This window comes from Papaver somniferum, chromosome 9, assembly GCF_003573695.1.
Source record: "Papaver somniferum cultivar HN1 chromosome 9, ASM357369v1, whole genome shotgun sequence".
NCBI classification, from domain to species: Eukaryota; Viridiplantae; Streptophyta; class Magnoliopsida; order Ranunculales; family Papaveraceae; genus Papaver; species Papaver somniferum.
Window position 1 is genome coordinate 190,143,018 of NC_039366.1, and position 9,426 is coordinate 190,152,443.

The following is a 9,426-nucleotide window of genomic DNA, read 5'->3' on the forward strand; positions in this document are numbered from 1 at the left end:
TTGGCGGTAGCACTGGCAGAACCCCCGGAAAAACATCCTGATAGTCTCGTACCACTAGTATTGTTTCAACTGAAACCGATTTATCATTAACACATGCTAACAACCCAACCCCTTTTAATCCACCAATCTTTTTCAGTTTCTGAAATTGACTCTGTGGCTTAACAGAATCAACAAAAGTAAATGAAGATCTACCCGGCATATGAAAATTAACAGTTTTTGCATAACAATCCACACTTGCATGATATTTGGCTAACCAATCCATACCAAGTATGACATAAAAACCACACACATCTAGTACTACCAAATCTGCAATTAGTTCTTGGTTATCAACTATTACCATACAAGACCTGCAAACTTGCAAAGGAAATGTTTTACTCCCTAAAGGTGAAGCTAATGACAACCTTTTACCAATATCTGTCACATCTAATTCAAGTTCTTTCACAATGGCAGGGTGAACGAAGGAGAGTGTAGAACCAGTATCAAACAAAACACGGACTAAGTGATGGAATAGAGGTATTTTACCTTCCACCACTTGATCAGTTGCTGAACCATCCCCTTGCATTACAGCGATCGTTATTTCTCCCTCCTGTGATACTTTTTCCGTAGGCACGCTTTCTTGAACCACTGAATAAACCATGCCTTGTTGTGAGGACGAATCTGCACGTTGTAGTTGTGGGAAATTCCTCCTCGTATGTACAGGTTATTTACAAAAATAACACATTATCTCACTGGGTTTTATGGGCCCTGGAGGATGCACTTGTTGAAAACGAACAAATCTCCCTTGCGGTCGAAAGGTTTGACCTTGTGGTCTAATGGTATTCGGTCTCACAAAACTTGGTCTTGACTGAACAGATGACGACGGAACAAGTCGAGATGCTGAACCCATTTCCCAGGGTTGTCCAGATGGCCTGAAAACTGTCTGACTTGGCATGGATGTCATTTGTCGTTTGTATGAGTCTTGAAGTTCTTGCAATTTTTGAGGCTCTGACCTTCTTTCTTGTTATGCAATCCGGCTTTCTTCCTCTCTTTCGATGCTAAAACCTCTACTTAACGCCTCTTGAAATGTCTTGATTTGAAAACCCGCAAGTCTTTTGCTAATTTGTGGCTTTAATGCGCGTAAAAATTGTCTAGCATTCACCTCATCATTAGATGCCACCTCTGGAGCATAACGAGATAACCTTCTGTACTTATTTGAAAATTCAACAAGAGACATCTCCCCATGTTCTATGCTCATAAACTCTGAACGTTTTCGATCCCTCGATACATCAGTAACAAACTCCTGAAAAACAACTCTTTGAATCTCTTCCAACTGATTGGTTCGGACTCAGTAAGCTCAGCAGATTCCCACCAATCTCGTGTCGCGCCTTGTAGTTTAAAAGTTGCTATATTTACCCAATCAAAAGTAGTACCCCCAACTCGTTTTAAAATACATTCGGCATTTCGTTCCCAATTCTCTGCGGTTTCCGGATCAGGTGATGTCCCAGAAAATTCATGTGGTGCAAGTTTGAGAAACCTTGTCAATAAGTCATTATCATGATCATGAGCATTACTTTTTGAAGTACTCCCATGAGGTATATTCTGCGGCTCACTTGTATTCTGAGGAGCTACTGGTGGAACTGGAGGTGCTGCTACCCTGCGCCATCCTTTCCTTGTAAAAATATCTCTAGCCTCAGCAGTTATCTCTTCCATTATCTTAGAGAGTTCTTCCATTTGTTTCATATCAGTCTCCATGTCAACAATGTCCTTATTCCCTCGACCCGAACTGGAAAAATACCATCCCTTTCCATTATCTGTCTCAACAAGAATATATGTTCTTCATATCTAGAGTTAGATAAACAAAATATGCATTACTTCCAGAAATCAACAAGACAACATTTAAAGTTACATATTTTTGTCTAAATCCCATGTAAGATCTACTCATGGGCTCTGATACCAAGTCTGTCACGCCCCAATTCTCATAATACCAAGATTTAAGTTCCTAATCCAATACAGTCACTATAACCACTAGTAAAAATGAAAATTGTTCTATTTGTACAATTTTAGGATGAACTGTACCGAATACATTTCAAGTTCACTGACCGACCTTCCATATGATAGGTGAACAAAACACACTTCATGCTCATAAGAGTAAAAGAACAAAAGGAAGCTTATTCATACGCAGTGACTTTATGGTTCTCTACATTACAGTAAGTCCACTCTCTTTACACAATATCATAGAAAAATCAGTTGCCTCAGTCTATATACAAGCAAAAAAATATGCAAGTAACCACACCAGTTATCATACAAAACGATATAAACAAGTTTACAAAATACGACAACCACCATCACTCTCCAACAGATTTCCTGGGGAGTACTCACTCAAGACAAATGTAGAAGTCACCTTGTCCTTCCTCTTCTCCTGCTATAGAAGTTTCACCTGGCACTGAGAGGAAAATAATGAGCATGGCCCAATGGTAATTTACGTAATGGACTGAAAAATAAGTAACGCCTGGCATCAAGTCAAGAAGAAAGATAACACAATTGTGAAAAATAACAGTATGGTATTCTAACATTATCTCAGCAAACAGTCCATCCTCATGAAGAACAACCAAGCCATGAGTCTGGTATTATGGAAAATAAACACACAAATGAAGTATGCACACGGTTGGATCTCCTAAATAAACTAGTATATATAATATCGTAATCGGGTGGCTTACCGCCCTACTAGTTATTATTTCCGACGGATGGCATACCTCCCTACTATATTATCAATGATACGTATTATTACCGACAGATGGCGTACCGCCCTACTAATAATTATTGCCGACGAATGGCATACCGCCCTACTCAGCTTAGCAAGAAGCTATGGGGAAAACCACAGACACTCCTCACGGAATAACCAACCAATGCATACTTCACAACACACATCAATACAAAGAACACCCACTTAAAGTAATGTGCACATCCAGAAGTTCACCAGTTAAGAATAACAAGACTACTTAATAACGAGTTCTAGAAATTCTGTTTAAACTTGTCTTTGAAATGGAATCCTAAATACTTCAGTCCACCCCTGCAATCCCCGACCTATTGATTCAATACAAAGCTAAATGAATTGTTGAATTACCCAATTCTAAACCACTAAACTACGATTACAGTTCCATCTGAAGTTTTCTACCTATACATTGATTAACAATATTGTACATAATTTCCAAATCCTTGTTTAGAAGCCCCTGAATCTCTACTGAATCAATCCAAAACTAACTAGAAATTCTTAATTGTAATCATCAAATAAAAACAGTGTCCCTATCATGGAATTTAAGATTGTTCTGGTGAAAATTTATACTAGCCTACTGTTTCAGACCTAATCACAGCTTCAAACCTAAATAACTCTAATACAAATGAACCCATACTTTGAAAGATAATACTCAAACATACCCAAGACTCACCTCAAACCAGATTGATATTCACCTTCGTTACTCTTCTTTTCACCTTAAACAGTTTACTTCTGCGATTTCAATTCCTACCCTCGGGTTTCACTTCTAACACCCGGTCAAAGTTTCTTTTCTTTTTCTTTCCCTTCCTTTAATCTACCTGTTTCACCTCTTTTCTATCTTTCAGTTAACCTATTTTAACCCTGGTGAAATTACATTTGGTGTCCTAAGAAGAGTACACCACCTCTTGCTTTCATCCCAGTTTTTCTATTTTTTCCTTATTTAGATATGGCTATCTAGACACATAACTATATATATCTAATGTTTAGACTTAACAATACACACTAATTTATGACACCAGCAAATGTTAACTTTATTTATTTCTAATCCTGACACAACCACACCCAATATTTCGTTCGACAATCTGAATAGACAAACTCCAATATACTTTCAAGAGAATCAACTAGACAGTCAGACTCAAACTATAGAAAAGTATAGCAAAGTGTTATATCTCAATTTCTCAATTCAATCTGCAATCAAACAAATAGGAATTTGCGAGCCCGATTGAATAAGAGAAATAACTTGGACGATATCACAAACCAATATCCAAGTGTCAATCAATTCAATCAACAACCCAAAGGTCGGATTCAAGAACTGATTGAACTTAACGCACAACCTGCGATATTTCTATTATATAACAAACTATAATGCGAAAAATAAATAACACAGACACCAGAAATTTGTTAACGAGGAAACCGCAAATGCAGGAAAAACCCCAGGACCTAGTCTAGCTTTGAACACCATACTGTATTAAGACACTACAGACACTAGCGTACTACCAATAAACTTCGGACTGGAATGTGGTTGAGCCCTAATCAATCTCACACTGATCAAGGTACAGTTGCGCTCCTTACGTCATCAGGATTCTACACACTTAATTCTCTTAGCTGATCTCACCCACAACCAAGAGTTGCTACGACCCAAAGTCGAAGACTTGATAAACAAATTTGTCTCACACAGAAAAATCTATTGGAATAGATAAATCTGTCTCCCACAGAAATACCTCTGAGTTTTGTTCCGTCTTTTGATAAATCAAGGTACACAGGAACCAAGTGATAAACCATACTTATATTCCCGAAGAACAGCCTAGTATTATCAATCACCTCACAATAATCTTAATCGTATGGAGGCGAAACAAGATATTGTGGAATCACAAACGATGAGACGAAGATGTTTGTGACTACTTTTAATCTTACCTATCGGAGATAATTCTCAAGAAAATCTTAGCAAAGATAATACTCAATCACGATAGTAAAAGTAAGATCAGAACACGCAATTACAGAGAAATTAGCTGGGTCTGGCTTCACAATCCAAATGAAGTCTTCAAGTCGTCAACCTACAGGGTTTCGTGAAAAACCTAAGGTTAAAGAAGAATTGACTCTAGTCGCAACTAGTATCACACAAGAGGTGTGGGGATTAGGTTTCCCAGTTGCTAGAGTTCTCCTTTATATAGTTTTCAAATCAGGGTTTGCAATCAATGTTACCTTGGTAACAAAGCATTCAATATTCATTGTTAGATGAAAACCTGATTAGATTCAAGCTAATATCTTTCAACCGTTAGATCGAACTTAGCTTGTTATACACAAATGAAATGTACCTTTATTTAGGTTTGAGTAACTGTACCTAAACGTGTACACTAGGTTGGCTCAACAGTAGTTAACCAAAGTTAGCTATATGAACACTCTCATATCAACATTATTCATCTTAACCACGACTAGTTCAAATGACTCAAATGAAACTAGTTATGGAGTTGTTCAATTGATATATTCTCATAGAAGTATACAACATTATAGCCACGGTTTTCATAGAATGTATTCCTTATTATTTAAATGTATTAGTTCATGAACAAACCGATTTTAGAACTTTAACCACTAAAGTATGCAAACGGGTACGCATACTTAAAGTAGCCGGACTGAGTTTGGGTTCGCCAGTATGCAAACAGGTACGCATACTTCCAAACACAGCAGAAAATCCCGGACCCAAACCCTTTGCCAGTACGCGTACGGGTATGTGTACTTAGGCTCTCGGAATTTCACAACTAACAAGTACGCATACGGGTATGCATACTATAGTTCCGGTCATGGATCACATATATGCAAGCACGCATACTATGTTCATAATCCAATGATGGTTAAGTGTTTTAAACTCTATTTCAATCATTGAAACATTCTTAGAGGATGACAATAGATGTTTTCACAAACTATTAACATCAAAGCAATTTTCAAGTTATTGAAATAATCATAACGAAACATTCCAAGTCTACACCAAATGATCGTATCACACAAACCATGTAATATGTTACTCGGTGATTTTCACATGATCATCTTTTGACTTTCTTCAAGAATATAAGATGAACTTGGTTGAAGCGAAAGCTACCAATATGTAAGCGAGTTAAACTCAACTCAAAATCTCAAATGTGTATAATCGAATACTATATAGTAATACAACTTTTGTCTCAATATAGGATATAAAGTAGAAATATACTTTCCAAGTGATAGATGAGTTTTAGTCTCCACATACCTTTTATTGATGAAGTTCCACAAGCTATCCTTAGTAGTTCTTCGTCTTCTAATGATGAACGCCGTGAAGGCTAATGCTCAACTACACAATCTATCCTAGTCCGAGACATCACTATAAGTAGACTAGAAATCAAGACTTATAGTTTTGATCACTAACATTGACAAACAAGCTTGAGATAGCAAAGCTTGCGAGTTTGAGCGAGAAGTGCTCCAACACTAGGTCCCGGGGTTTTTTTGCAGTTGCGGTTTCCTCGTTAACAAAATTTCTGGTGTCTGTGTTATTTTTTTCCGCATTATATTTTTATATAATTGAGATATCACAGGTTGTGCGTAGTTCAATCAATTAGGTAATCCAACCTGTGGTTGTTGATATAAATTGATTAATACTTGAACATTGGTCTTTGGAACCATTCAAGTTATTTCTCTTATTAATTAGGCTCACAGATGCCTATCTGTTCGATTGCAGATTGATTTGAGAAATAGAGATATAACTCTTGGATGTATTTTCCTTGATTGAGTCTGACTGTCTAGTTGTTTCTCTTGGAAATATATTGGAGTTAGTGCATACAGATTGCCTAAACAAAATATTGGTTGTGGTTTTTAGACCCCCATTTTTTCAGATGCTGCTGGAGCCGAAGCACTATAAATACAAAGCCTCACCAACAAATAAAGGCATTCAATTCACCAAGGAAGAACGAGTCTTAAGCTTATACCTCTTTAATGTCTAGAACTTGAGTATTAACTTCAACTTGAGTTCTCTTTATTACTTTGGGAAGCATTTAAGATCCTTGTAACACCCACTACTTAATACAAATATCATCACTCATTACCCCGTGGACGTAGACAAATGTCGAACCACGTACATCCTTGTGTCTCTTGATAACTTGGTAGCATTTACATTATATTTGTGTTTGTCTTTACGATTAATCTTATCTTGAGTACCTTTTGTTACTAAGCATATCAGTTCAATTAAGATATCATTACTTCTTGGTATTCGATTCTCTGAGGTTTCCATATTACGTAAGCTATGGGAAAAATAGTAGTCACAGAAAATAAGCAATCAATCTCCATCGTTAGATGGTATTAGCTTGATACACACAATTGAAATATACCTTATTTAGATATGGGTGAACCGTACCTAAACGTGTATAAAAAGTTGGCTCAATATCAGTTAACCGAAGTTTGCCATATGAACACTTTTAGCTTAGCCATATTCATCTAACACTTCTAGATCAAATATGATAATCAATCAATCATGATAGATAATTAAATGAATCTAAATGTGTTTCAAGAGAGTTGTTCAAATATTCACTATACCATAGAAATATCCATGAACAATTTGAAGCAAAATCGGTTTGGTTTGTAATTGTACAAAGTACTTATACAAGAACCAATTCATGAACATAATGCCACGGTTTGCAAAGCAAGTTCGCAAACTGAGTTCACAAACGAACCTAAGTTCATGAGTATGAGTTTTCATACTTATAGATTTTAGAACCTAACCACTGTGTTCGCGAACTAAGTACGCGAACCACAGTTCCGGACTTTGCCTAGTCTTGTTGTTCGCAAACCCTATTGGCGAACCACAGTTCCGGACCTATCACAGGTAAACCCGTTTGCGAACAAGAGTTTCAGACCTAAACTAGTACTTCACAGTTCATATACCAGGTATGCATTTGTGTTGTATCCAGACATTGGTAGTAGTTCAAAAACTCTCATTCAATCATTGAAACATCCTTAGAATACAACAATGGTAATCTTACACATACCACTAGCTTCAAGTAATTTTCAAGTGATTAATCGATCAATACGAAACTTTCCAAGTTAACATCAAATCATTGTCTCACACAAATCATGTAAGATGTTCCAGGTAATTTCACATGATCATCTTGACTTAATATTTAGTTTCCAACAAATGAATTGTCTACAACTAAACTCGTCAAGTAAATGATGAACTTTAGCTAAAAGCTTCCGACACATATTACGAGAAATATATAAACGAGATAAATTTGGCTCGAAATTTCAAATGTGTATAACACGAAGTCTATATAGATATACGACTTAGCCTCATTAGAAGATATAATAGAATATACTTCGGAGTGATAGATAAGTTTTAGTCTCCACATAGCTTTTGTCGACGAAGTTCCTCCAAGCTCTTCAATAGATCTTCTTCTTCAATTGGCGAACACCATGAAGTCTAAAGCTCAACTACACACTTTTATCCTAATCCGAGACATAGCTATAAGTAAACTAGAAATCAAGTATATAATTTTGATCAACTAAACTTGACAAACAAGCTTGTTTGCGAGTTTGACCAAGCAGTGCTCTAACACTATCATATACCTTTGTATCTACTAAGTTCACGAGCCGAAGATAAGCGGACTCGAACCGCTGACATCCAAATAACATTTATGTACATTATGTTACCATTGGTTTATCTGCTTGATGTTACCATTTTATCTATCTAATGCTTATTATATATAAGTGCAGGTATTTGGTCGACCTAGCATACTACAGGGTGAGCTAGCAAGGTTCATATTAACATTCTCGGGGTTGTTATTACAAAGTATAGCATATAAGTATCATGTAAATGAATGCATACAAGTATATGTTTTGGTGTAATGGAATATTTTCAATTGACAAATTAGTGAATGAAAAAGTTGGATTTTACTTGAATTGGAATGGCAGGCGTCTAGACGGTTTGTGATTGTAGTTTGCGTTGAGTTTTAGAACACAAGTCCCAAAGGGTGTGAAATATCAACGGTTATGGTGTTAAAACTCCCAACATCCGAATTTGATGTCACCTAAGCATAAAAGCAAGTCTTATGGTCTTTCCAAAATGTCAAGTGACTTACTGTGCCATCTTAATTACAGAGCAACTTCAATTTAAGGATTGGCAAGTCAATTCATTGGAATCAAAACGTATTCCACGGGACAGCACACATGCCTTGGAGTGATGGAACTTAGCAGCATATTTAGAACCATAAGACTTGCAACTTCCATATTTTTCTTCAATGGAATATGACTTGCTCTAAGACTTGCATAATCCCCACCCTGTTAATTATGCAGTGGAATGCCTTTGCAAGGTGCTGTAAAGCTTTCCACATAGCTTAGAAGTATTTCTTAATTCATGTTGTTTTCGGATACCATGGGGGAGCTTAAGTAACATGTGAAGACGATTGTTGGTATTTATACATCTTTCTCAACAGGGAAAATTCAGAAGTCCTCTTGCCCCATCGCGACAAGTCACTTCGGCATTGTGCATTGCTGGATGCAGCCAGCTGAATTGACCCAACTAAACACCATACGTAACCCATTCTCAGACAATTAAACCTTACACTATATTTTTGGTTTCTCAATACAGTCTTCCTGCATACAATATCAAATAGCAAACAGATTGTTGTGTTGGATAGTCACCCTTTGATTTATTCAACTTG

The 9,426-nt window shown here is 36.7% G+C and overlaps 1 protein-coding gene across 4 annotated transcripts; it reads right to left on the reverse strand.

Moving 5' to 3' along the window:
• Window positions 1–295: 295 nt before the first annotated feature.
• LOC113311020 lies at window positions 296–3,557 on the reverse strand. 4 transcript variants are annotated; one of them, XR_003341525.1, is made up of 3 exons: window positions 3,426–3,557; window positions 2,359–2,422; window positions 296–1,790 (listed from the first exon to the last, which is right to left on the reverse strand). XR_003341525.1 is itself a non-coding variant. In XM_026559862.1 (2 exons), the coding sequence occupies exons 1-2, from the start codon at window positions 2,550–2,552 to the stop codon at window positions 1,231–1,233; spliced, it is 726 nt and encodes a 241-aa protein (XP_026415647.1). In that variant the 5' UTR covers window positions 2,553–3,403; the 3' UTR covers window positions 296–1,230. The 4 variants fall into 4 exon arrangements, 2 of the variants coding, with proteins under 2 accessions (XP_026415647.1, XP_026415646.1); XR_003341526.1 differs by having other exon boundaries at window positions 2,359–2,416; window positions 3,426–3,549; XM_026559862.1 differs by lacking the exon at window positions 3,426–3,557 and having other exon boundaries at window positions 296–1,762; window positions 2,359–3,403.
• Window positions 3,558–9,426: the final 5,869 nt, after the last annotated feature.